At 48.6% G+C, this 27,831-nt stretch overlaps 1 protein-coding gene across 9 annotated transcripts; it reads left to right on the top strand.

Moving 5' to 3' along the window:
* Positions 1-866: 866 nt before the first annotated feature.
* NDEL1 (nudE neurodevelopment protein 1 like 1) lies at positions 867-27,702 on the top strand. Of its 9 annotated transcripts, none has more exons than XR_010466922.1 (11): positions 867-1,002; positions 9,312-9,409; positions 10,846-10,999; positions 12,233-12,381; positions 13,428-13,564; positions 15,002-15,175; positions 15,957-16,048; positions 18,154-18,305; positions 21,216-21,352; positions 21,460-21,494; positions 26,205-27,702. XR_010466922.1 is itself a non-coding variant. In XM_065034335.1 (10 exons), the coding sequence occupies exons 2-10, from the start codon at positions 9,324-9,326 to the stop codon at positions 26,210-26,212; spliced, it is 987 nt and encodes a 328-aa protein (XP_064890407.1). In that variant the 5' UTR covers positions 867-1,002; positions 9,312-9,323; the 3' UTR covers positions 26,213-27,702. The 9 variants fall into 9 exon arrangements, 6 of the variants coding, with proteins under 6 accessions (XP_064890407.1, XP_064890405.1, XP_064890404.1 ...); XR_010466920.1 differs by lacking the exon at positions 867-1,002 and adding an exon at positions 1,279-1,449; XR_010466923.1 differs by lacking the exon at positions 867-1,002 and adding an exon at positions 8,969-9,154.
* Positions 27,703-27,831: the final 129 nt, after the last annotated feature.

Below are 27,831 nucleotides of genomic sequence, written 5' to 3'. Positions count from 1 at the left end.
CCACAGTTTTGGTCACCACCGCGCCACGCTGCCAGAAGCATTGGCCCACAGCAAGGGAAGCAGGAGGGCATCCCAACAGCACTGCCTGCCGCTGATGACAGGTCAGACAGTTAATTGCAGAGGGTAAGAAATTAAGCATGCAAAGGAAACTTAAATATCAGGTCAGCGGAGCTGGGGGGTCGGCTGCGGGGCAGGACCTGTTCCAGCCCTCACTGTCCCGGGGGCCTTTGGGCTGCAGGGGCAAATATGGATGGCATGAGGGCAGCAATGGGGGGCAGTGGGCAAAAAACCCACCAGTGGGGAGATGCTGCACAGGAACGGATGGGGGTGCTTGTGGAGGCCATCAGCCCTAAGCTTGGCTTGGGGCCAGCGGGGTCCCAGGGGGGTTCAAAAAAGCATCTCCCCACAGTGAGTTTTCCTGCTCGAAGGGCTGTTTTGGGACAGAAGAGTCATGCAGAGGGTGAGGAGAGGGGCTGTCCGGGTGGCCAGGGCTGTGCTGTCGGGCCTGCCTGCTCCCCTCTCCGCCGCTCACTCTTAGGGACGGATGTTCAGGGCCCCAGGACTGCTGTGCCGGTGCCTGGATCTGCCCCTCCCGGGGGCACCGGGGGACAGGGAGGCAGCAGTTTCCAAATGCGATAGGACGGCAGCAGGGCTGCCCCCGGGGGCGGACGGTGGGACGGGGGCGAACAGCTGGCGGACCGCCCACGCCGTCCCAGGGCGCGGTGCGGAGCGCCGTCCGCGCTTCCCGGGTGGGGACGGGACCCACAAGCCGGGTCCGCGGCCCCGACACCGCCCAGCCGGGAACCCGCCGTTCCCGCCCCACGTGGAACCGCCCCGGAGACCACGCCCCCCGCCCCGGAGACCACGCCCCCTCCCCTGCGTGCCTGCCGCGTCCCCCCCCGCCGTTACATCACGGGCAAGGCCCCGCCCTCCGGAGTACCCGGATAAGGCAGACCTGCCGCCGGCAGGCGATGCTGCAGCTGTGACAGGGGATGCGCCGCGGTGAGTGGTGGCGGCTGCGGGCGGCAGAGGCTGGGGATCCCCGCGGCCACCGCCAGCCGGGCGGAGGTGGAACGGGGAGGACGGGAGGTAGACGCGGTGGAGGGGGGGGCGCCCATCGCGGTGCCGGGGGCTGCGGGCCCCGCACTCCGCCGCCGATTGGCTGCAAACTGACAACGGGGCAGGTCCCGCCTTCCCCCGCGCTCTGTTGGCTGGCGGCGCACGTTCCCCGCCTTCCATTGGTGGAAGCGAGTGCCTGTCACTGACTGGCCCGGCTAGCCCCTCCCCTGTCCGGCCGCCGCCCTGCGCGAGCCGGTTCTCCCGTCCGTCGCCTCCTGAGGGGCCGCGGCAGCGCGGGGGGTAAGGCGGTGTCCTGGCGCCCCTTCCCGCCGGGAGCGGCCGGGCCTGCCCGGGAGCAGCGATCTGCGGGAGAAAACCCCCTTTTTAAAGGTATTTTCAGTTGAGCGTAAGGGAAGGAGCTGTGTTGGGTGCGGGGCTGCCTTCCCGCGGGCAGGCTCGGCGGCCGAGCGCGGGTTCGCCCTCAGCCTCCCGCTTCTGGGCCCCGGGCTGCCCGCTCTGCCGGGTCTGCTGGCGGGGCCCAGGCCCGCAGGACGGAAACGCGTTGTCTTATTGCACCATCGCTTCTGGCTTCCCCTCGTCACGCCTCGTGGCGGGGACGGACGTCGGGCCGGGGACACGGGGGTCTCAGGGAGGGAAGGCGGCTCCAGCAACCCAAGGGTGCGCTTGTGAGGCAAAGATCAGAGCGAAATTGCAGAATTCGGGTGGGTTAAGCCAAAACTGTCCAACCTACGGAGCCCTTCCAGCTCCCGGGTGTTCCTGGCTGCCCGCCGGTCGGCAAGGGGCGGCAGGTGGGGGGACTCACCCCGCGTGTCGCCGTCCCCGGCGCTGGGGCCGCCCCTCGTGTGCTGTGTGACACAGAGGACACTTGTTTTCCCTGCTCTCCCCGGGTTGGGGGTGGGCTGTGCTCCGTGCCGGTCCCCACGCTGCCCCGGGGCAGCCAGGCTGGCTTTGATGGTGAATTGCTTTTGACTTCACTCCTTCTTCAGAGCAATTTCCAAATGCAAAGGGACTTTACCGGGTGTGTGTGCAGAAACATGCGGCAGAATGAGGTTCAGAGACTGGCCTGGGCTGTCACCAGGGAGCACGGCGGCTCCCTTCACAGCCACTGTGCCTCCTTTGTGGATGCCTTTGTCCCAGAAGGTGTTTGTGTTTCTGTCTTCCCTTCCCCAGTCACAGAGGGGAAACTGGATGTATGATTTGCCTGCGATCTCATGAAATACTCGGTGGATCAGATGACCAGGGTACATGTCTACTGAATATTTTTTCAGTAATTCTGTGAGGGTTTTTCTCTGAGGTTTTTATTGCCTCCTTCTGAGGAGTCCTGTTACATTTCGTATAAACGTGAACCAAATTCGAGTAGTCCCTGCCTTGTACTTGCAGTGTGATGAGTTTGACCTGAGTTGCAGCAGACGTGCCGTAAAGGATGAACACATCTGACACAAGAGGAAAGACATTACTAGAGTTAGACTTCCAGTTGAGTGACTTCCAGTTAATATATCTTCTTCCTAGGGAGGAGGAGCACTGTCCTCACCCACCCACAGCCCAGCTTCGTTGCTCTCGACCAGTTTGCGCTGGGAGTATTTGGTGACTCAGGGCTTCTTTGTTCCCTCTGAAACTATCTTGACTTGGTCATGAGTGAGGAGAAGAAGCAGAGGTCACTTTTCGGGGCCTGTGGCATTCATTGCCATCAGAGGTGGTTAAATATGTGAAACTGCAGAATAAGAGCTCTTTGGGTATTTCTGGTTTTTTTTTTGTTTCCCCAGAAACAATTCCTGGGCACCACAGGGGGTGTTGTTAGAAGTGTTAGTAACTAAGAGGAGGGAGCTGTCCCAGGGCAGAAAAGTGGCTAGCAGGATTTATATTTATTGTTTATATTTATTTTTGATACATCAGCAATGTGACTGCACAAGTGTGCTGGTTGATAGTGCCAGTTAACTGCAGTTATACAGGATGTGACAAGTGTGGGTAAGTACTGTGTCTTTTGGATTAATAGTGTGAGGTCTGCCCTGGAACAGATGCTCTGTCTTGTTTTCAGATCCAGAGCTGGCTGGACTGTGTGTTTATGGTTTGTACATGGAGGCAGAGCCCAGGTATTCTCCTTTCAGTTCACACATGTGAAGATTTGATCCTGCATGTCATTGGGAGTTACAGGGATGAAGGGATCTGTTCAGAGGCATAGTGATTTAATTTCCTTCCTCCTCTTTGGAGTAGAGCCCTCCTTTTTTTCCTGACTATGTAGAGGTTGCAGACACATAAGGTAATTCCTCATTTGGTGGAGAAGGAAAGAAAAGTGAAAGGCAAAGAAGAAAGTGGAGAGAAAGCACAAGACTGATGTCTGTGACCTTGCTGTGACCAAGGAGTCTTGTCTCTGGAGAATGTCTGGGAGTAGACTGCCAAAAGGTACAGCAACAAAGTACTATTTATTCCCTCAGTCTATGACAGTTATTTTTGAGATGCAGGGAAAGTCAGACTACAGAAAGGAAATGGTGTTTTTATAGTCCTTATTGAAGTTTGTGACACCACAAACATAATCACGATAAACTAGGAAGTGTGTTGAAGCAAACTGCCTTTTCACTACTGTGCTGCACTTGTCCATGGGCAGAATAAGACATACCCGTCAAAGCATGTTTTTCTTGACATGATTATTGTGTCCCTTGAGGGCCACTCTGTCAATACAGCTCAGCAGTAGATTGTGCTGCTTCCCTCTCCTGATCAACGTAGGGTTTGGGGATTTATTTTTAATTCTCATCTTGTTAAGTGCTTACTGAAGAGACCCGAGGCCCCCTCTGTTGGTGGCTGGCCTGAAACAAGCTTTTGGGTGGTATCTTTCAAAGCCATTTTCCCCTCCCTGGCACTGGTAGAACTTCAGTGATGTGAAAGCAACAGAACTCATTCCTCTTGGAAGAAACCTGTGCCAAGTGCTTCTGGACACTGCAGAATGACAAGTGACCAAGAGACAGGAAAAAAGCATCTTAGCTCTCTGGCCACTGTCTTTCCAGGGAATGTTGTCATCGGGAAGCTATTAATTGCTGAGATAATAGGGAGGCCCAAGGGACCTGTGTGTTATCATTAGTCACCGGCCCTTTGTGTGTTGTAAGCTCTCAGATAAATTCATTGCTTCTGGGTAGGATGCGCGGTCCTTTTTCAAGGTTTAAAGATAAACCAGGCAACTGTGAGTTTGAGAAGGTGCAGGTTGGATGGATGGTCTCCAGAGGTGGTGGGGGGCGTGCAGGTACGTGGCAGCCTGTGCCAGCGGTGTAAGAGTCGGGATCAGTGCTCCTGGTGCTCGTCAGGTCTCACTGACTGTCCTAAGAGGTGGTTTTCCAAAGACCAAGGCAGGGAGAAGCATATCCTTTTCTCAGCCTTCATTTCCTTCTCGGGTTCCTGTTTATTCTGCACCCTTCTGCTCTGCTTGGATTCGTCCCTCTGGGTTTTCTGGGAATGGAGTTGGGAGCAAATTGTTCTTGTAGTCAGGGCCAGGTTGTTCTGGGACATGCACAACTCCAGGGGCCTTTTCTTCATCTCTGCAGATACTGGACCTGCACTGGCAGCACCAACCTATTTGGATTTTACTTTTTAAGTCACTTCAGTGGTGTTACTTGGAGACAAATAGGCATTGGGTGTCTTAAATTTCCCATGTTTGTGAAAGGGGTAAATGTTTTTTAATACTGAATTCTGACACCTTTGGTAGTTGTAGCTTCATTTCTGAAAAGAGGCTTCTTGCTTCAGTACCTTTCTTCTGGTTTCAGGGTGTGCATCCCAGCGCTTGCTAACTCATCGACTTTTTTTCCCCCACTGGATGTTATATATTCACAAGGTGTGTGAACCTTGGCCATGTGATGTAAAGCATACCTGTTTTATTTGATTAATAAGACTGATTCCAGGAGAGGCTGTTGAGATAACAGGGCTTTACTGTATGGTATTTGGTTATCTTAAAGACTTAGTCTGAGCTTGGCACAAAGTTCCTGCAGGTAGGATTTGATTATTGCCTCCTGTGGCAATGCAGGATTTATTATTATGGCAGGGGAAGGAGTGTTGTGCTGATGCTCTGCTTTTTTTTTTTCCCCTCCCCTGAAAGCTCATATGCTGCTGTTGTAAGAGGCAAGGAGGCATTTGTTGTGGTTCACCAGAGAACATTCAGTTCAAAAATAGTACTGCAGGAAAAGACAGAGGTTCACTTTCCGAAGCAGGCAGCCTTCCAAAACACAGATGAAAGTGCCTCCAGCTCCTAATTCAGGATAAGGAAAAGCAAGCACAAATTGATTGGGGAAATCTAATCCATGGCTTTTGTTTGTTTGTTTTCTGTATTCTAATAAGTGCAAGACAATGCAGATTTGTGTAGATTTTTTGGCTGGAGTGCTCAGGTTCCTTTACTTTGAATCCTCATTGAATTTTGGAAAAAAAAAATTTGGAGCTTCAGGGGTTTAGGGGGTTACCTCTTAGTTCTCATGGTTTGACAAGATGAAAAATGGTGGAAACAGGGTTTCTTCTGCATTTCTGTCTGTGAATCAGCATAAAATGGGATGAGGAAAAAGACCTGGTTGCTGATAGTCCTTCTTGTGCTCTGCGGCAGCTCTGGATGGTGCCAGCACCCAACAGCAGAGTCATTCTGGCGAGAAGGGGATGACTGCGGCAATTACATGGCACTTGGCAGTTTTGGGGACTCCGATAGCCAGAATGGGTTTTTATCTCCAGAACTCAAGGCCAGATGTGAGCTTGGCAGAATTTCTTTGAGTCTTATTTTAGGTAGTTCCTGGTTTAGTTTCAAAGATCAGTGGAGATGTATGTTGCATTCAGTGGTGGGGCAGCAGAGTGTGGGTGGGGGAGGGTCAGCACTGTGGCTTGTCACACTGGAGTGGCCTCACTTGGCCTCTGCTTAAGTGTTTGTGTTTGGTGTCTGAAAATACTGGGCAAACAGGCCTGTGAGGAAGAAAACTGCTTGCCTATGTGCAGAAAGACAACCTGTTTATGAACATTAAATAATATTAATTCACTTTATATGGCAAATATTAATAAACTACGTTTGAGCAGGAGAATGTGGCGTGATTAAAATCGGGAAGAATGGTTTATTCAACAACTCGAGATGCTGCAGGTAAATACTGGGTTAGTTGCGGCTGCCTCTGAGCAGTACTCAGAATCCATAGCTCATCCTTACCACAGTGCATCAGTGGGTTAAGTTCACTTTGAGAGCAGGGTGGAGTGGATTCCCGGCTGTGGAAGGGGTGAGTAGAAGTTGAAGCATCGTGTTATATTTCAAGCTTAGTGTTTTGGTCTGATATTTGATCCAAACCCTAGCAGCAGCCACCAGTCACATGGAGAGTCTGGGAAGCTTTTTTAAGGTGCTATGTTACACTTCAAGCTATGTTTGTGTTTTCATGACTTAGCTGAAAGGTGGTTCCATAAAGATTTCAGTTTGGCCTTCAATGCAAGATTCCTTAAGTTACTTGAAAAATACTGTCTGCATGTTAGTTTAGTTACTTCAGCTACATGTTGGATTCAGCCTTTGGTTCTTGTAATATATAGAGGATACTGAGCGTCTCACTTGTAAGGATGCTTTTGTAGGTGGGAAACCAGATTTGTCCTCTGCAAAACCACCAGCATTTTGAGAAGATCTTAAACTACCAGCTGCTTGCTGCTCTTTTTTTTTTAGAAAGATCACAGCTTGGAAAAGCGGTTTGGTTTTAACAGCAGAGAGTTACTCTGTCCTTCTGACTGTGTAAGGGGGGGCTTGAAAGGAGCCACTGCATTTTGAACGTAGTTCTTGTTTGAGAGCTGCTTCGGATCCTGGAGTTATGCCCACGTAGCTGAGTTTTCCCAGGGTGCTGCATGAATGCTGAGCTGTGTTGTCATGAATTTCGAGTGGGCAGCAGCATAAGCCTGCTCTCATTTTCCCTGGAAGACGCTGCTGCATTGTCCTGTCTGTGTCCTGAAAGCCTCAGTGTTGTTTGTCAAAGGCTCGATTCTCCAAGTGCCACATATGCAAAGAAGCCTGTGAATAGGAAGGGTTTGTTGTGCTGTTTCTCAGCTCCTCACATAATGCCCCGAGCCGGGACACTGGTGACAGGCTGAAGCAAAGCAGTTTTTCTTAAACTCTTGGTATTCTGTGGGCAACCGATCTCCCACATGTGAGATGTTTAAAATTGTCTAGTTATGTTCTGATAATGCTTAGGAGTTGCTTTCTGCCAGGCATATGCATGTGCTTTGATAGGCTTGTGTTTCTATACCGTAAATAGAAATTATGTCAGATACTTCCTTGAATAAACTTTTCTCTAAATGCATCCTGAATTCTGCTGATGGGTGGCTTCCTGGCTGTTTACCTTTGAGATCAGCTCTTCTGGAGCTGTGGGAGCTGACTGTGTTCTGTGCTATGCCTCATTTATTTTGGGGGAAAATGTACTACTTGCTGATCTGAGCCTCTCAGGGTCTACCCGTATAGAGCTGAGTGCCTTAAAGGGAAAGGTCAGAAGGCTTTTATGGAAGCGGTTTCAGCGAGATCAGTGTGGGACTGGTGTTACAGACAACACACAGTGGTAGCCAAGCTCTTCACCTTTTCCTGATAACCTGAATCGCAATTTGGGAGCTGCCGGACATGTGCTGAGCCACAGCAGATCTGCTCCCCGGAGTGCACCTGGCTGCGAAACCACAGGGGTTTGGAGGTGACTCATGAGCTCTGCATCTACTATAAACACTCTTTTGCATCAGACTTCTGGTTTGTCACTGTGTTGTGATTGAGCTGCCTTGGTAACAGATGCAACTGCTGAAGCAAGTACACCCAAAGAAATTTTTATCTGACAAGGTACTGAAGGACTGAAGATGCGTGAGCTGAAGGAATTGTAATGTCTCCACTTGTATGTTTTATTTTCTCAGTACAGGGCAGTGCAGAAAATTAAACACTATCAGATCTCTCAGGCAGCGTGGAGATCTGATCCATGACAAATCTGCTTCCAAAAGTAAAAGCTGTAAAGTTAAATAAACACAATGCCGGAGTTGGGGTGTTTGAGGTGCTTTGCACCCTTTGGATAAATTTCATCTCATGCCCTTGGATTGTGACAGCTGCAGTCTCAGCTGAAGAACAAATGTGCTGGTTCTACCTCATTTTATTTGTGAGCTAAGTGCCAGTGTGTGAAATGAGCCTGTCTGCCCTCTGATGACAGCATGGGATTGATTTGTCCCACTTTTAGGTGTCTAAAATGTGGGTCACTGAGATGCAGGACATATTAATGTGACAATTTTAGGTCTGAGGCGTCAGTGTTGGCTATTGATGCCTGTTAGAATGTGAAAGCCAGGCCTTCTAGGTCAGCTATCACTGATTGATTGAGCTTGCTGCAAGTGTTGTTTAAAGCCTCTGCTTTAAAGAGAGAAGAGGTTGGTTTCAGCTTATTCTTATCTGGGTGTTAATAACAGAATTGGAGTCTTGACTTCAGGACAGAGGCAGCAAAACTATTTGGACCACTTCTGTGGCCTGTATGTTTTATACAAAAGCAGGAATTAGCTAGGACTCAACACAGGAAGAGTAAATTTAATTTTAATCTCCGCAGCCTGACGTGTCAGTGGTTGGCCTCAGAGTGTTGGTCCTTGCTCATTATGTGCCTTTTCAGCTCTAACAGGAGTTGCAGTCTGCATTGTTGTGTTAGCAACAAAAGCCAAAATCTCTTTCAGAACATTTTATGAATGAAAGGGGAGACTATGACAGCTGTAAGTTTTTATATTCTTATCAACTGTGGCCCTAAGTGAGCTTGTGGCATTAACTGCTGTTTCAGTGGCAGATACAAAATACAGCCAGAATTTCTGGTCTTACTTTGGGTTCCTGCAGGAGCATTTGCAGAAGCTGGATAAAATTACGTTGCTTGTTGCAGCAGGTCTCTGTGCTGAATGACGCTTGCTGGGGATCATTAACCTCCTGCTTGTGGGTGCCGAGTCTGGAAGCCGCCGTCAGAAAGACTGTGGCGATCAAGCTCTTCACCTTTTCCTGATAACCTGAATTGCAATTTGGGAGCTGCCGGACATGTGCTGAGCCACAGCAGGTGTCTGCTCCCCGGAGTGCACCTGGCTGCGAAACCACAGCGGTTCGAAGGTGATTCATGGGCTCTGCATCTACTATAAACACTCTTTTGCATCAGACTTCTGATTTGTCACTGTGTTGTGATTGAGCTGCCTCTGGTACTTAGCAGCAGTTTTGGGGGCGATCTGCCTGTCTATCTTGAGCATGTTCTTATGTTTGTCTCCTGCAGGTCGTATTGATCATGGACAGTGAAGAAATCCCAACATTTTCCAGTCCAAAGGAGGAAACTGCGTATTGGAAAGAGCTTTCCTTGAAGTACAAACAGAGGTACTGTTGTAGATTTGCAGGCTGGACCATTATTTAATTTATTTCTCTGTAAGGCTACACCAATGTGACTGTTTGAAATTTTAGAAAGAATCTCTGCATTTCCAGCTTTAAATCTAGCTTTAAAATTTCCAGCCTTGTGGGAGCTGAGTGTCTCTTGCACAGTGTTATGTGCCGTGAACTCCAGGCTATGTTCCGAGCATGTTTGAGCAAGAGCAGAGCCCTTTTGTGATCATGTGCATCATTTTATAATTAAAGTGCTGCCTTTAGTAGTATCTTGACATTTATCATAAGAAGGCGCCTTAGGACTTGTCTTGTATCTTTACTGTTCCCTTGAGCTTCTTGTAGTTGAATTGCTGGTATGAAAAGTGGCTGACTTGGTGCTGCACTTTATTGAAGTGTTTTGTACCTCATAGTCCAGCCTGTACCGGTTGTTTGCATCTTTTAGGGGGCATAGGAAATTTTGGTCACCAAAACCAACAGGAGAGGTTGCTGTCTTGAATAAAGCTGTGCTTCTTGTGGGGGTGGGCTGTTTGTTTTGTTTTGTTTTTCCCTCCTTGTTGGGGGTGGGGGGGAGGGGCATTGGAGACTCCCCAGTTTATTTTCTTTGGAAAACTTTCTTTGCTTTCAGTGTTCCTCATGTGTAGTTGGGGTGAAGCCAGTTAAACCCTTCTCAAGCCCAAAGAACCTATGGCGCAAGTTGCTTTTTTGTTTGGTTTTGGGGTTTTTTGGCAGGGAGGTGATGGGCCTGTGGAGAACCCCAAGCTGGTTTTGGGTGTCAGAAAATTCTGTATTGGACACCAATGGGTATGTTGTTTCCTAAAGCCTTTTTAGTTTTTTCTGCTGCTTGCTAAGAGATGAGCATTACATATGGGAAAGATGTAAATTTAATAAGCCAAGAATGTGGAGTGGCTACTTCCAGTATTTAGTAACTTGCAGAGGTATAAGATAGGTATGTCTGGCTCCCTGCCAAAGTGCTTGGTAACCTTAAGATTCAAACCTTGGTGCTTTTCAAGAACCTTAAATTTTGAGGTAGTGCAGAGATCCAGAAACTGCTGTTCTCTTTTACAGTTTTTGACCAAAATCAGATTAAATGTTTGCCTAGTTCATTGACTTTATCAAGTCTGCTAGCAGTGAAAGCTAATGGAGTACAAAGTGGTTTTCAGACCCCCATGAATCCTGTAAATAACCTCTAGACAGGTTTGTATTCACACATGCATTTAATGTAGGTCTTTGGTTTGATGTAAGAGAATTAATTTCCTTTTATACCTAAGCTTAATGTACTTCCTCTGTTTCCCCATTTTTCATTTTCTCCTTAGAGGTCTATGAATGACACTTAAGTATTTTAAAACTCCTGTTTTTTCAGCTTACCCTTTTAGAAGAGCTGTGGATTTTGTTTTAATGCCGGATTTTCAGCTGATGAAATCCTCTCCTTACAGCTTCCAGGAAGCTCGTGAAGAGCTGGCTGAATTTCAGGAGGGAAGCAGAGAATTAGAAGCTGAGTTGGAGGCACAGCTAGTGCAAGCTGAACAGAGGAACAGAGATTTGCAAGCAGATAACCAAAGACTGAAGTATGAAGTGGAAACACTAAAGGTAGGTCTTTTCTCATTTTAGATTGTCTGGTCTGTTCTTGATCACAGAGGATCCAAATGAAGTAAAGGAGTTGTCTGTTTAAGATCCAGACTTAAATGTGGCATGTGCTCCAAATAAGGCTGGCATCTTACCAGGGAAATATCTGATGGAATTTTTCTTGTTCACATCATGAACATCTTGTCATGGAGTTTGTGCTCATTTGTTTGTGGCCTCTATGTTTTGCCAAGCAGTAGATTTATTAGTTACACAGGCAACATCAGGGTAGCAACAGGGTGGACAATACAAGAATGTTTTGTCAGACCACTGCATTGTTGTCATTCTTTGCAACGTTATTTTTTTGCTGAGAAGGTCTCCTTGGTTTTATGAGACCTTAAGGAAAGCTGAAGACGTGTGCACATCTTTCAGAGAGAATCTCCTACTTCATTCTCTACCAGCTGTATGTGTGGAGACGGGAATTGCAGAAGGATCTCCATGTGCAGAGGGTAATTTGTAATTGATGCCTCTGTGTTAACAAGTTCTTGCCTCTTTTTGGAATCTTGGAAAAGCATAATTTTTTTTGGTAGTCTTGGATTATTTTAACAAAGACAGAGGTTGGAAACCTACCCAGTGAAAGTGAAGTTTATGGGATTACTTGTTTGTGTATCCATCCCAGCTGTATCTGTAAGGCTGGTATGTGTTTTATAAGGTCAGTAGTTTTTCAATAAGCCCCTATTGGCACCCTCAGAGCTGGTGAGAGCGTGTTTGGGAGTGAATTCTTCCAGTCTTTTGAAGATGAGCCTGTGGACCTGGAGGTTTTGTAATGGATTTCACTGGCTCTCATTTTTGCTCATGGAGTTGTCAGACAGTATCTGGTAACAGTGTGGCTATTGTCAAGGGAGAGGCACTGCAGGGGCAACTGTGCAGTTAGATTTCTCTCAGGCTTCCTGGATATTTGAGGCTTCAGAGCAGCTGTCAGTGCAGGCTGTTGGGAGCAGATGCAGGGATGCATCTCCGAGCAGCCAGCTGCGTCATGGCGAGGTGTCTGTGCTCAATGCAGCATTTGTGGTTTTATTTTATGTCCACTTCTGATGTTCAGAGTGTGTTCCTTCTGCCTCTCCTGTGCTTTTTCTGTATTACCAGCAATCCCAAATCAGCAATCTGCAGCAATTTTCTTACTTTCTTTGTCCTGTTTTACTACTGATGACTTGACGAATGTACATGACTGATATTTATCTCACTGTTTCGTTATTTCAGGAGAAACTGGAGCACCAGTATGCGCAAAGTTACAAGCAAGTGTCGTTGTTGGAGGATGACCTGAGTCAGACACGGGCCATTAAAGATCAGCTGCATAAGTATGTGAGGGAGCTGGAGCAGGCCAACGATGACTTGGAACGCGCAAAGAGGTGAAGGCTGCAAAACTCTTTCCTTGGAGTTTTCACTAGATCTTTTATTTGCGACTCAGATTGATCATTTTGTTATTCCTTGAAAGGGAAAATAACACACATTCAGAAAAACCTGAGCAAACCCCAAGACACTTTGCACAGTGCAGTTTTCACCTCCAGTGGCTGGTGACACTATGTTACAGCAAGAAAGGACCAAAGTGCTTTGAGGTCCTGTGAGAAACAAGCAGTGCAAGCAGGCTCAGAGCAGGCCAGGGCAGGGCACTGCTTGTGATACTTCCAGCTCAGTGACTCTTCTCATCTGTTTGTGATCCTTGTAGCTCAGAGCCCCTGTGAAGTAAGAAACTAATGCTTTACATAGTCCCTTTTAAATAAAACAGGCCAAAGGAGTCTCTTCTTCCCTTGCATAACAGCTTAATGACTCTAGGGAACAAATGTGCCCTTTATATATGCATAAAATGAGCAGGCTGCTGTTACACCCAGTTTTGGAGTAGGTCATGTTTGCATTTTGCTGAATGGGAATGTTGCCACTGATTCAGTGCGACCAGGAATGAGCCGCTGGCTAACTGGCAAAAAGATCTGAGAGCTGAGGCCCTGTTTCCACAAGGCTCTTAACCTCATGACTAACTTTTGACACACATGAGTTATCCCACTGACATCATGGAACAAACTGGGTCTAAGGTGACATCCCAGTGCTCTGCTTTCTGTGTTCGCGGGGCTGCTGCCCGTCCAGAGCTTTGTTGAGCACAGCACTGCCGGAGCTAATGCACTGATCAGACATACGGCTTGGGAAAAATGGAGGTGGGTGCGCTGAACTGGCTCTTTCCCAGCTCTGTGGTGCATCTCTGAGAGCCAGATGCTATCACGTTCTTTTTATTGTACCCCCTGCTTCTTTGGAGATCATTAGTTCTTTCTAAGAAGCATTTCTATAGCTTTCAAATTACTAACTTGAATGTAGACTATGCTAACATTTTTCTCTTCGTATGTTTTTGAATAAGCTTTTATGTTAGCTGAGCTGAAGAACCTAATATTCTGGATTTTGTTTCTAGGGCAACAATAGTTTCATTGGAAGACTTTGAACAAAGGCTGAACCAGGCTATTGAGAGAAATGCATTTTTAGAAAGTGAACTGGATGACAAGGAATCGTTGCTAGTTTCTGTACAGAGATTAAAGGATGAAGCGAGAGGTACGGCTTGCTCGATTAGTTCTGTCTTTGTATGTTGTTGGCTTGGTAACAGAGATGTGTAGCAACCAAAGCTCATGTTTATAGAAAGCCTCACATAATGAGACCTCACCTGAATGTGTTAGGTATTCTTAACAGTATGCTCTCTATTCTTTGCATGTCCAGTGTAGCTAAGAGGAAAAATTTCCTCATGTAGGACAAAATAGGAGATTAATTCAGGATTTTAAAGACAGGTAAGAAAATACTATGTTCCACAGATACAAGAGAACTGAGGAAGTGTGCCTCAAAAGTTCCCACTTGCTGTGATTTTATGCCTTATACAGGAAGGGAAATCACAGGAAATGGCAGAGAAATGTATGATAAATGGTGAAATAACTTTATTCTGAAAAATCTCGTCTCCTGTGTTCCTTCTAAACCTGTTAGAAATTGCCTGGTTTATTTAAGGTGTTCCAAAGACTGCGGTTAGACCTGTGGGATGGGAGATGTTTGGGATAGTGTTCTGGGGTTTGATTGGAGTTGGGAATTCCCCAGTGGATTCCACATGGAGGATGCTGGAGAAGCGTTTTTGAAATGTTTGGTGGAAAGTGATTTCTCTAGTAGTGGGGACAATCTGTTCATCAGCTGGTGCCTGTCATTAATGTAGTTTAATTAGTGGGTTTCAACTTTGTTTCCCAAGTGAAGCTTTCTAAAATAATTCCTCAGTTAAGGCCTCTTTGAACCAAGTTTATGCCTCACAAGTTGAAAGCTTCTGTTGGAAGCACAGGGTTTTTACAATAAATATGAAAAGGGAGATGCAGTATTTTCTGAGGAAATGCATGTATTGTAATTCGGGGTTAGGGCAATAATAGTGGAAAATAATGGCAAAACCTAGGGGCCTGTTTTCTAGAACACTAGAATAATTGACAAAAAACATGTTGTTTCTTGGATGAGTCATTTGGAAATTTTTAGCATTTGTTAGGGTAGCAAATCTGCATGTTATTCCCCCTGACAGCAAGCAGAACACCAGCCACTGAAAGAACTGAGATGATGTCAGACTCAAATATAACACTTCTGATCAAACAGCCACAAATCCTCTTCTAGGAGCCCAAATAGATTTTTGATTTCAGCTGTGCTGTTTTACTTAAAATCAGTTCTAAATATTTGTGATGACTAAAAAGCTGTAATAGATTATACAACTAATTTTGCTCTTACATGCTGTGCCAGATCAAGGCAAGGAATAAGAGGTCTCTGAAAGGTTAAGTTGCTCTGCCCAAAAGGATCAATCCCCTTGTAATGTATTGTTTGTTTGCATCTAATCCCTCTTCTTTTTTTTTCCCTCTCCCTCTCCCTCTCCCTCTCCCTCTCCCTCTCCCTCTCCCTCTCCCTCTCCCTCTCCCTCTCCCTCTCCCTCTCCCTCTCCCTCTCCCTCTCCCTCTCCCTCTCCTCTCTCTCAACCCTTAGACTTGCGGCAAGAGCTAGCAGTTCGGGAAAGGCAACAAGAAGTCACCCGAAAGTCAGCACCCAGTTCTCCAACTCTAGACTGTGAAAAGATGGATTCGGCTGTCCAGGCGTCTCTCTCCTTGCCAGCTACGCCTGTGGGAAAAGGATCAGAAAATAGTTTTCCTTCCCCAAAAGGTGTGATTCTTAGAAACTGTGTCTAGTTGTTTGGCAGTATGTTCAGCTTGTTAAAAAACAATTTCAGACTAGGTGCTTGTTAGTGAACTTGAAGTAAATGCAAGGTGTGTGTGGATCCCACATGCATTGTGTTTAAATCCTGGGGAGCACCAGGTGCATTTAGGGAGCATAATGAGTAAATAGCACAGAAAAGGAGGACAGGAAAGCTTAGATACTGCTTTTGGCAGGATGAGGTTTGCACTCTGCAGTAGATGCCTGCATGAGAGCACTGAAAACATTTTGGACTGCAGGGAAATGCAGTGAGTAATATTTCTGCCTAATCGTGGAGTAGGAGTGGCCAGTGATTCTGACAGTCTGGTGTTTCCACCCATACTGTTTTCTTTGTGAGGCAGCAGGATGTTAGTCCAGTTCCACTCCCCATCTGGAAGGCTCTGGACAATCACAAGGATTAATACATTATTTTTTGAATTATGAGGAGTAGATTCCAGAGGAGGCTCTGGTTGGATTAGGTGGGTTGTGGGCAGTAGCCTTGCAGCTGGAGGGGGCGTGAACTCTGCCTGTAGGCCTAATGGGAAAGCAGGCAGCGGACAGGAATTAAGCTTTTTCATGTTTCCATGGCTAGTGATCATGTTGTCTGCGTGTTATTGTGGCACAACTGTATGAAGAGTCTGAAGTAGGATTTTAGATTTACCATTTTATGTAGAAGTCAATTTATTCAAATTTATTTTAAAAAAAAGGACCGTGGAGGAGTAGAGCATATAATATGTGTCTGTGTTTGCAGCTATACCGAACGGATTTGGTACCAGCCCCCTTACTCCTTCAGCTAGAATATCTGCACTCAACATTGTGGGAGACCTGTTACGGAAAGTGGGGGTGAGTGCTTGGGACTGAAGCATTCCTGGCTCTGTGCTGTTCTCACTGAGCTTTCATCCTTGTGCATAATTACAACAAGGCCTCGGCCCGTGCTCAATACATGCTGTAGTTTCAAGATTATCCACATGCAGTGTTTAGTGTGTGATAATGTATATTTTTTAATTATCTTGATTTTTAAAGCATGTTGCTAATGTTCTGATGCCAATTTTGTGTGACCAAATTCATATTAGGAATAAAATATTTCTAGAGCGCTTTGGTATATGGGCTTAGACACTGTCAGCTTCCTGTTATTGCTTTAAATGGAGCCTGCAGCTTCCTCTGTAATGAGATCAAGATGCAGAGCTGGACCTTGAACTCTGGGTGCCTGCTGCACACATGACTGGGGAGCTGAGATCACGCTGCCGGTGTCTCCTCGTGCCTGAGGAGATCTGCAACGAGTGCTGGAAAGGGGGGGGCAAGAAGGAGGGAATCTAGAAAATTTTGATAAGAAAGTAGGAAAATAAATCTGGAGAAAGCCAAATGTTCCCATCTGTAGTTGATGGGGAAGTGAAATGCATGAGCCTTTAAAGAGATTACTGCTGCAAGTGGGGAAGAGTGGTTTAAACATCTGTTACAGTGTTGTTTAGGATGCCAGGCTTTCCAGCTGAACCAAGACGTGACTTCTGAGTTATGAGAAGCTTGTTGCCATGCCTCAGTGGTTCATGTTTTGAGTGAAGTGTGGATTGCCTCAGTGCCTCGCCTCTGGTGCTGATTTCCCTCTGTGGTTAAAACCGAGAATAGCAATATCTGCAGTAGAGACAGTTGTTTTAGCAAAGTTTGAAATTAAAACTTACCCCATTGCTCGTATTTTGAACCAGTGAGCTCGTAGTTTGTTTGAAAGGGCAGCAGGACGACTGGGGTTACGAGTGACAGGTTTAAAATGGGATCATTGTGAGTAAGAGTCTGCAGGGGATTTAGGGAGCTTAATCACAATCCTGGGTGATTGCTCTGTGAGGACAGGAAATGTCAAATAAGCAGCTTCCTTCCCAGCCTGCTCTTAGACACATGCTCTGCCACAGATACAGAATTCCAGCTCAGCATTTGTTTAGTAATAATTATAGGATGTTCAGGATTTCTGTGGGTTTGGCTACTCGTAGGATGCCCCATCCCAAGCCTTAGACTCCTTCAGCCCTTTCTCTGGAAGAAGATGTGATAGCATGTTGGTGCCTTATTGATGGAATATTTTTCTGTGTGGAGTAGGACCAAACCCCATGTTTGGGGAGATGAGTTTTTGTCTCCAGTGGATACATTTGCAAGTGTCTGGTTGCCCCCATGAACATGTAACAAGTATTTGCAAGGACTTTCTGCTAGACCAGATGACTGTTAAGTTAAGCCTCGGTTTGTGACAGATGGCAGAAAGGGCAGATGATGTTCTGAGCTAAAGGAGAGAATTGGGATTTTGGTTACCCTCTTGCCAGGGCTCAGATGTGGCAGAGACTGTCACCTTGTACAGGGGAAAAAGATCTCACCAGACTTGTTTGGAAGTACCAGGGATGAGACACAGACCACAGAGTTGGGTTTAGCTGCTGACTTTGATTCCTCCTCTTCATTGTGCTGTGGCTGTAGCACCTCTTGTTTTGGAGCACATCAGTGGGGCTTAAGAAACTGTCTTTGTTTTGCAGGCCAAGATTAAGAAAGAAATGCTAGAAGGCATTTTCCTGGGGAATAAATTCAGCTTTCTAAATATGCAGTTCCTCCCCAGACTTGAGCATTCTGCTTTAGGCTCTTTCTTAGTCTTCTGATTAGCTTATGCCAGCCTTAGTGCAGCTGGTGAAGCAAGAAGTTGTGGTAACTTCTGCTAGGAGTTGACTTCCTTGTTTTAGGTAATTGAGTGTTGACATGTTTTAAAATCTGAGCTCTGATGAAACTGAGCCATGCCTGGCAGCAGCAGCAGCATGTCATTGTGTGGGTTTCCTTTGTGCCTGGCTGTGGTTTACAGCTTTCCCCAAAGGTGACCACACTGAGCTCCTGGTCATGGGGTCATGATGAAGCCTGAACTCAGACAGCAAAATACTTTATCTTAATGGTACTACTTTTTTGACGTCATTATTTTTTCCATTTCACAGGCCTTAGAATCCAAATTAGCTGCTTGCAGAAATTTCGCAAAGGACCAGGCATCACGGAAGTCCTACATTTCAGGGAATGTTAACAGTGGCATGATGAACAGCAATGGCACAAAGTACCCTCATCCAGGGCATACTACTTTCTTTGACAAAGGGTGAGTAAGGATATATTTTTGCCCTAAAGGGAAGTGTGTTTCAGGATGCTGCATGGAGCAGAAGCTTTTCTTGGCTTGTCTTTAGCCCACTACAGCTTTCAACCTATAGGGCAAACAGTTTGTGGAGCTAAAATCTCAAGGGTGTGGGGAAGGTGGCAGTGGCGGTTTCTGTAAAGCAAAGCACAAAGCAAGTGTGATTGTCTCTTAGCTGATAAGATGTCAGTGCCTGTCCCTCTGCTGCATAGTCTCTTGGTGGCTGCATCTCTGGTAATATAAAACCCCAGCAGCAAACCTGCTGGTGGAGCGAACGTGCCCTTGAGTAGAATCTCAAGTGGTGGTGGAGTTGCCATAACTACTGGTGCACTCGTGCATGGGGAAGTACATTAACTGCAAGTGTGGAGCTTTCCCTGGTGAGAACAGCTGAGTGCAGGCAGTAAATGCTCACTTGTATGGTGGTGCCCTGGTTGCTCTACTTCCCCCTTTATTAGGGGAAAAGAAAACATCATTAACACTGTAATTCTGGCTGATTGAGGGGGCAGCTGCTTCCGTACTGGCTGTGCTGTGCGTCAGCTGTGAAGCCAGAAACTGCTTTCACTGGAAAAACTACCCCATGTGCCTCCTGTGAGTCACCCATGGTCAGAACTTCCTCTGGGGCACTGGGAAGTGGTTCAGCAGGAGGATTTTTGTGGTGCAGTGCACTGTAGTTGTATGAGGAGCCCTGAGGAGTGGGATGAAAAGCACAGCGCTCCTCTGGTGTTGTTAGCACAGTGGTGGTGTGAGCTTTGCTTGGTGTCACTGGGCGAAACACCCTCCTTGTTCCCTGCACGGCACTGGTCTTCTATGTTAAACCTCAAGGCAGTACAATTTAATGCTAATATTCAGCGCATCTTCAATCCTGAATTTATTTTTGAGAATTAAATGAGCTGTTAGCAACCTGAGGAGTGCCATAAACAGAGCAGACAAGGTGAGCTTCCCGCAGTCATCCTGGTTGGAGCTGACTCACGTTGCTATGTGGGTAGCAGGGCAAGTTGCATCTTAGAAACTGGCAGTCAGAGTTTTTAGAGCCGCTGTTGTTTGCTGCATTTGGAAAGGAGAAGTTTGGAGACTTAATGAAGTCAGTGTCATGTGCAAATAGGACAGACTTTTGGGTTGTCTGTCTACTGCGAGGCTGACTGGGGCCAGTGCATTGCCCTAGCAGCGCTCACACGGTACGTGGGGTTTGGGTGTAAGCTGTCATGGTAGCTGCCAGGTAGAGATTAGAGCTCTTCTTACGGGGCAGCATGGCTATATTGAGTCAGGGTGTGACAAATAAGCTGATTGCTGTGTGGGGTATGGTCACTTTTAATTATCCAGATTGTCATCACACTTACCTGGGCTGGCTGCCTTGAGTTAGGAGCAGGTTGTAGCTGGAAAAGGCTTAGTAATGCAGGCTCCTAAAAGGTAACTGCTGCAGCAGAGACAGAGGGTCTTAGTGGTCTAGAAAAGGGGGTGGGAGTGACTGATGTATCTACAAGCTGTTATTGATCCCTGCATGGCCTTACTGTCCTATCCGTCTCCCCTGCACCCCACAGACAGCTCACAGCGGGGTCAGTGCCCTGTGCCTCTCCCCTTGTGCTGGCTCCGTCTCGGTGTTGCTGCCCCTGTTGAGCTCTGTGCACGCTGGGGGTGATTGTGGTGTCTGTGCTGTGTACGTGTCTCCACGGCTGCCCTGTAAAACCTGGATAATTCTGTCGGCATGTGGAAGCTAAACCAAGCTGTCACCAACGTGAGGGCAGGCCCATCATGCCTCCATGCTGCAGCAGCAGCCCAGCTCTCGACCGTGCTGGCAGGCGTTGGATCCAGAGTGCCGCGCGGTGGCTGAGCATGAGGGGCCTTTTCTTCTCCCCTCTCCTCTCTCTCCAGCCCCTGCACTCCCCTCCCTGCCCCTAATTTTTGCTGGGGCCTGAAACAGCCACTTGTGATGGTAGATCCAATCTGCTGCCTCTACCTAAAGAACAGCTGGTTGGGTGGAGGGATTGGATGCTGGTAACTCAGCCACATCACAACAGTTCCTTTTACTTTACTCCCTCTGCTGTTTTGTTGGTTAAAGTGTTTGAGTCTCCATCTCCCAACAAACATGTGCTCTTTGTGTCCTGAGCGGAGCTGAGCAGACAGCTGAAGACTGTGATAGGCAGGAGCTGGCAGAGGGGAGCATTGCTTTAGGGCACAGCTGGGCTTGCACCAAAGCTTTGCGGGTGAATTGGAAGAGTCAGGACTTAGCTACTTTTCTGAAACTCAACAATGTCTGCTGTAAGATTAGTTTACTGCAGCCTTGTTCCTTCAGGAAAAAGCTGTTTCTGTCCAGAGGCCAGGCCATGGTAGGACAGCACCTGAGGATCTTCTCAGATAGATGGATACTTGTTTTTCATCATTGTAATTGTTCTTAATTGGTTCCAGATGGGGAACAAAATGGCTCTGACCTTGACATCCTCCACAGAGGTTTGGTACTCGAAGAGCAGAGCCGAGCCAGCCTGTGAGCCAACACAGGCTGCTGGTTCACTAGGGGCACTAACTCATTTTTCACTGCTCCCCACTCCCCTTCCTGCACTCCTGAATGTCAGAGTCCTTGTAGTTGATATTTATTTTCAGGTTATTTTTGTGAATCTGTTGGGCTTTGTTTAATAAAACAAGCTAAACTTTGAATGCGAGAAGTGCCTCTGCTTGTACACTCCTAGCAATCCTGTGAAGCTGTAGGTACATTTACACAGTGGACGCTTAATCCATGACCCTGAGCATAACATCAGACTCTGAAACCAGGGTCTTCTTTCTGTTCCCTAGTTAATTTTACAAAAATGTTTCCCTGGGAAAGAGAGGACGGTGGGTAACTCGGGCGCAGGTGAGTAATCCTGTGTCCCATAATATGCTTTGCAGTGCTCTGGGCTTTATCCAGGTGACATGCTTGCAGCAGTGGAGCTGCTGGGAGTGCTGCTTGTTGCTGAAACAGGGACCCCCTTCCTGCCTGTGTAGAACAGAGTCTTCTTAGGCTGAGCTCAAAGAAGAGAGCTCTGGTGAGGTTCAGTTTAATGCCTTTGCTTTACCCCATTTCTTTGCTCCAGGGCTATGCCCATGAATGTCTTTATTGTGTGCATAAACTGTTTTAATTTTTCTCCACTAGGCGTGAAAAGGTCATATTCCCCACCTTGGTCATGGGTAAATGAATTCATTTGCACTGATAAGCTGCATGTGTTTTAACTTCATGCTTGGAGGTGCGGAGTCGGTGGTTACGCTAACTGCATGACATAGTTCTCTTAGCATTAATTACGAACTAATAGTCTATGATCAAAGCCTGAGGCTTTCTCCATACTTCAGATAAACTCCTCTGCTGCTGTGAATCATTGCAACCATAAGACTGAGTTCTGTTTGCTTTCTTGATCTAGTTAATATTGCTTGAAATCTGTGCATGTTTGAATGAATCGGTCACATTGGAGATACAGGATGAAGTAACCATGCTGTTAATTTAGTTAATTTTGAAAGTTAGTTTGCCCTTTCATGTTTTCCTTCAACACTTTGCTGCGGGTTGCCAAGGTTCTGGCTAACAGGAAAGCAAGTGTCGTCTCGGATGTGCTGGGAGCTGGGGAGAGCACAGTGTGGGCTGAAATGTGGGCAGACAGAGCTGCGCTCCCGCGCCGTATCCCCATCCCATGCCAGCTGGGAGCACTGGGGTGACACAGCCGTGCCAGCGAGGTATTGGGGTGCCAGGTGCCGCGGGAGGGGTCCTGCAGCACAGGGGTTTGGCACAGACACAGCCTGCCGCGATGAGGGGTTGGACTTGGCTCTGTTGTCAGCCTCTTGAGGGAGTGCAGAAGGTTCTCTGTGCTGTCTTTGCCAGCCTCATCTGCCACAGCCTTGTCCCCATCCTCAGCCTCACACCTCCTTGCACCTCCTCTACCTCCTTGTGCTGTTACTGCTGTTGGGGAGAGTGTCATGTTTTAAACAACTGACCTGCTTGAAAACTCACTTGTCCTCTTGTTTTCTTGCTGGCTGGTCTCCAAGTATGCTTTGAACACGTCCATTCGGTCCTCAGGCCGGGCTGTTCCGCTATGGGAGAATGTTCTCTGAGGTTTTATTGGATACTTAGAGTTGAGGGAGTCTTGGAGATGAGGTGCCAAGTCCAAAATACAGCTTGGAGTACAGTTTAATGAGTACAAATCTCATGGTGGAGAAAGTGGCTGGAAACAGGAACAAAGTCCACGCCACTGCGGGGACAGGCTGTCAGAAACATCCATCAGAAGCCACTGAGGGGGATGTTTCCAGCAGTGACTGGTGCTTTTGGCTCCGCACCAGGACCTGGTTTCTCAGGCAGTCCAGAGCAAGGGCACAGCGTGGGCCCCGCAGAGCACGTTGGATCGGGCTTGAGGGACAGGGAACCGAGGCAGCAGCCCGAGACGAGGGACCTGGCTGGGGTCGGTCCCTGCGGGCAGGTCTCCAGGCCGCGGGCAGCGCTGGAGCGATGCGTGTGCTGCTCCCGGCTCTGCCTGGTGCCTCGGGGGCGCAGCACAGGGACTGTTCCCAGCTCACTTCTGGGGTTTTAGGCAGGAGTCATCCAGCACACTTCATTGTTATTTTTTACAGTTGCTCTCTTTAATGTATTTTATTTTCCTTTAACTCTAACTGCAGTAATGCTGATTTTTTTCCCTTTTTTTGTGCATTTTCTTGTTACCAACAGAAACCTGTGGCTGGGTTAGTGCTCAGTAAGCTCAGCCATAGCGCCAGCTCTCAGTATCCTCCTGTTGCTGCTGCTAGTCAAAGCCCTTTCCTGGGCACCGCTCACTGGGCTGGCTCTCAGCAGATCAAAGCTGCCGCTTTAGCTTTATTTCTCCACTGAGGGCAAGTTTGGGCCAGCAGGATGAGATGAACAATGCAGGTAGCTGACTCCAAGACATGATCCTGGGAGAAGCTGCCACAATCAAGTACTCTGTGCTGCCTTTTTTAATTAGCAAACAATGGGGAAATCTCAAAAGGCTTCTAAATGGGGTCTGTCTTTTCCATCTTCAGCAGATGCCTCCTCATGTCTCTTTTGCGCGTTGTAGTGCTGGGAGCACTTCACATCTTTTGCTGGTTAATTCTTGCAACATTCAGTGCTTATAGCACTCATTGCTGCTTTGGCTCTGAGATGGGGCTTGGTCTCCCTTCTTTTGGGTATCACCGGATTATTTGTGACATGGGTGATTTCGGCAGAGTTCGGTCATGTCTGTGTGACATCTGTGCTCAGCATTCAGTGGCTTTGTGGCACCTGCCCTTGTATGTGTGCCTCTGGGAGATGGAAAAGGGCACCTGAGCTGCTAAACATGCGTCTGTAGAGGGTTAGAGATGTGTTGCTCTGTTTAAAAGGAGAAAGTGCCTGCAGGGGCAGGTCTGTCGGGTGGTGGTGGCTGCAGGGAGGTGTTCTCCCCACAGGTGGTGGAAATCCAGTTTTGGAGCAGTTGGTGCCACAGGATCAACAATATTTGAGAAGTTTCTCCTGCTTTATTTGGCCTGTCCCTCGTTCAGCCCATGTGCTAACACCGTGTGTTTGGTTTTGATTCACATACATCATGTCAAGGAGGTTGTAGCATAGGGAGTGTTGGTCTCTTCTCCCAAATAGCAAGTGACAGGATGAGACAAAACAGCCTCAAGTTGCCCAGGGGAGGTTGAGGTTGGGTTTAGGAACAATTTGTTCCCCAAAGGGCTGTGGGGCATTGGAACAGGCTGCCCAGGGCAGTGCTGGAGTCACCATCCCTGGAGGGCTGGACAGAAGGACATGAGGTTCTCAGGACATGGGGCAGTGCCAGGGGTGGGTTATGGTTGGACTTGATGATCTGGAGGGTCTGTTCCAACCAAATGATTCTATGATGCTCTGTCAAGGAGGCAGGTCAGCAGTGGCTGGGAGGAGGCTGCTGGTGGGATGGGTAGTGTCCCCCCCTGCAGAGCTGCATGGGACAGCCGGGTGGCAAGGACAGGCTGCGTGGGGAGCAATGGCACTTGTTGTGGGCTTGGCGGGGATTGGTTGTCCCCTGCCTGTGTGCCCCCGGTGGGGAGCAGAGCGCTGGCTGCAGCCCACACAGGCAGGGCCAGCCTGTCCGGCTGCCCCTCGGTCACAAGGAGTGGCTCTGAATTTAGTGCAGGAAACGTGACAGATCTGTCGAGCTTGGCTTTAGTGCGACTCAGCAAACATAAGCACTCCAGGCTGCTGATGTGGAGTGTCCCTTGTCCCTAACCCTTTCAAAAGGGAGCAAACTACCACACTTTAATCCCAGTTTGTGCTGTGTTTTTTTGTTTTGTTTTGTTTCTCCTCCCTGTCCTACTTGGCAGAGGTGCTTTCTAGCTGAGGGCTTAATTTGCAGAGTCATGTTGGGATCAGATTGGCTTTGTGCCCCTTGTATCCAAATGCAAATAGCAAAATACATCTGCCCCTAAGCCTCTCCCAGCAGGTTTCCATTGGTGCAGCCAGGGATGCTCTTGCCTTTTCCAACAGATCACAGCAATGCTCAAATGGGAGCTGAAGTGTCCAGCCGAATGGTGAGGAGGTGGGAACGGCGGTTTCTCCCCGCTCCGCCCCTGGTGCTGGGCTGTGCTTCAGGCTGTGCTGCTGTGGATGTTAAAGCAAGACAGGAAACAGCGCAGCTCTGCAGGGAAGGGAGCTTGTTAGCAGGGGAATCTGTCCTTGCTCACAATGCTGAGGTTTTAGCTCTTCATTTGTTGTTTGGGAAGGATTTTGTCACTGCCCAGTGTGACAGCAGCAGCCCTCTGACTTTGCTGGCAGGGTTTCTGCATTCCTGATCCAGGAGATGCAAGGTCGCTGAGTGAAAGCCGCACAGGAGCGGTGTGCCAGGCAAAAGGAGTGTGGAACCTGTGCTGCTCTGTCCTGGGGACACTGTTGTGAGCCGCTCATGTGTGACCTGCTCCACTTTGGTCAGGAGAGACCTGGGTGGCACCTCATGGGGTGCTGGTGGCTCAGGGGCTGCTGGGGAGCAGACGGACACTGCGGCGGGGACCTGTCCTTCCTTGTGGGGTGCTGGGGGTTCTGTCCCCACCTTCAGTGTTACAAACCTGACCACAAGGGCGGGGGCCTGGTCTTGGGAAAGAGCAGGGGGGGATGTGCTGTACTGGTACAGGGGCATAATGACTTCTGGTTGTCAAGGCCGTGGTGCTGGTCAGCAGAGGGGTAGCCAGGGCAGATGCTGTGTGTTGAGCCTAATTACAGAAGATGTGTCAAAGCTGTAGGAGAGATAGAAAAGTTGTCAGACCCATGTGCACCTCTCCCAACAGTTTGGGGAAGGGGGGCCATGGAGGCACCCAGAGCCCCCACTGCAGTCGTGCCAGGGGCAGCGGCAGCTGCTGTGGTTTCAGCAGTGCCTGCCGGCTCCCAGCGCCTGTGTGCCATTGCCAGGTGTCCATCCCCGGTACTGGGCAGAGCTTGTGCAGCCACCCATGAAGGACGTGGGGACCTCACTCCCGGGTGTCTCCTGGGCAAACAGGCAGCAGTTCAGGGCAGTGGTGGTGGGACTCAGCCGGCAGCGTGGCTCTGCCTGCTGCTTCAGCTGCTCAGACCCACTCGAGCTGCCCCAGCGGGCCCAGTGTCTGTGCAGGAGCCGCTTGTCCCACCCCAGTGTGGTCACCTGGATCACCAGCTCCTGGCTGTGGGTTGAGCACCTGCTTGTGCGTGTCCCTGGCTGGGGGTGAACACTGATCTTCATGGCCAGAGCTGGGGGCCATCGTGGTCGTGTATTGTCCCTACTCCCATGCCCACTGAGCAGCCACTGTGCAGTCAGGGTGACAAATGCAGTGATGTCTTCCAGTTTCTGGTGGTGGGCAGAGGTGAGTGGTGCCGTCTCCTGGGGCTGCTTGTCACTTAACGGCTTATCTCTCGTTGCTTCTCAGGGCGGTAAACGGCTTTGACCAAGGTTCCCCTGGACTAGGAGCATCCCGACCATCCTCAGCGCCTGGCATGCTCCCCCTCAGCGTATGAGCCTGTGGGAGGTCGTGTTCGGACTTGCGGATGCTTTTCTCAACCAACCAAGAGAAGAACTGCTCCCTCTTCCTCCCTCTTCTTGCCCTGATGGAACATGACCTGCTCCCCGTGACCAGAGGAGTCCGTGTGCTCACAGCCCTTCGTGTCATGTTAATACAGTTTATTTCCTCCTGTTGCTGTAGTGGACATTCTCTGACTTGGCCCCTCAGGCTGAGCCAGGCCGTGCTCTGTGTCAGGGGATGCAGGAGTCTTGCTTGCCAGACCGTGGCCAGGCAGCCCTCAGCCCTCGCTTTAGCTCTTCTCTAACTTAGATTTGGCACAACACAAACAGCGGCTGCTCCTCTTAATGGCTTCCTGGCATCTGCCTCTTCCACCGTCCTGCTGCTCTGGAGGGGTGGCTGCTGCCCTCCCCCTGAGCCTCTGGCCTTGGACAGGGGAGGCTGTGGTGACACTCAGGACGTTTGTGACTTGACATCAAGTCTAGGTTAGTGACTCAGTTACTGCAGCTTAAAAAAAATACAGGTGTGGGGCTGTCACTGCAGGTATCGTGTCTGGTGTGGGAGCAGGCAGGGAGAATAAAGTGGGGGGGAAGGGATGGATGGAGATGGATGTGGCCACCACCTGCCCAGCACACATCAGTCACAGTGTCACATGCCTTAGTGTGAGCAGGTAGGGCTGAGCATTGCTGGAACTTTCTCCTGGGGTGCTCCTGTAGCTGTGGGGCAGGAACCTGTCCAGCTGCTGCAGTGGTCACTGTGTCCCCAGCACAGCTTCCCTGTCCCCAGCCTGTGCCATCAAACTCCCAGCTCCTCAATGGGGATTCTTGGAGAGCTTTAGGAAGCCACTAACCTAGAGGGCTGTGCTGTCTATGACACCCCCCTGTAACCATCACTACCCTGTTCTGATCTGTGTAACGTAGGAGTGGATTTCACAGCATCGGCTCTGGGCTTTTGTGACAGTTTTGGGTGACTGTGAACCTTGTGGGTCTTTCAAGCAACATCTTTGTGAGAGTTCGGAAACCGTCGCTCCCTGCCTGGTTCATCATGCTCTGTGGCTCCTATTGGTTTATTTACAAGTGCTGAGAAAAACTGTCAGCCCCAGCAGGAGCGGGGGAAGTCCCTCCTTGCCCTGGGGGTCTGTATGGTCCTTCCTTCCTGTGCATCCTCTGCTGCATTTGACTGTTTACATTTGTTTTATTGTACATAGGTTTGTAAACATGGTCTCTTTGCCTAAGATCTTTGTACATAATTAACTTGGGCTTTGTAGCTTTATTTATTCAAAGTCTATATGGCATGTTTGGATAGGACGGTGTACCATGCCACCACAGTGACACAGCTCATCATGTGGTTAAAACAAACAAAGCCAAATGAGAGTAAACTTCCAAAAATAAAGTTCTTTTAATGTGGAGTTGGTGGATTTTGAAGAAATGGCGGCAGTGTCTGTATTGTGTCAGGCTGAGCAGGGAGGGTGTGACAGTCCCGCTCTGTGCTGCCGCGCTCAGGGCTTTGCTGCTTCATTGCAGTTGAGCACGAGGAA

The sequence above is a fragment of the Columba livia genome, chromosome 18 (genome assembly GCF_036013475.1).
Source record: "Columba livia isolate bColLiv1 breed racing homer chromosome 18, bColLiv1.pat.W.v2, whole genome shotgun sequence".
In the NCBI taxonomy this organism is placed as follows: Eukaryota; Metazoa; Chordata; class Aves; order Columbiformes; family Columbidae; genus Columba; species Columba livia.
This window is presented reverse-complemented; position numbering and strand designations above follow the sequence as displayed.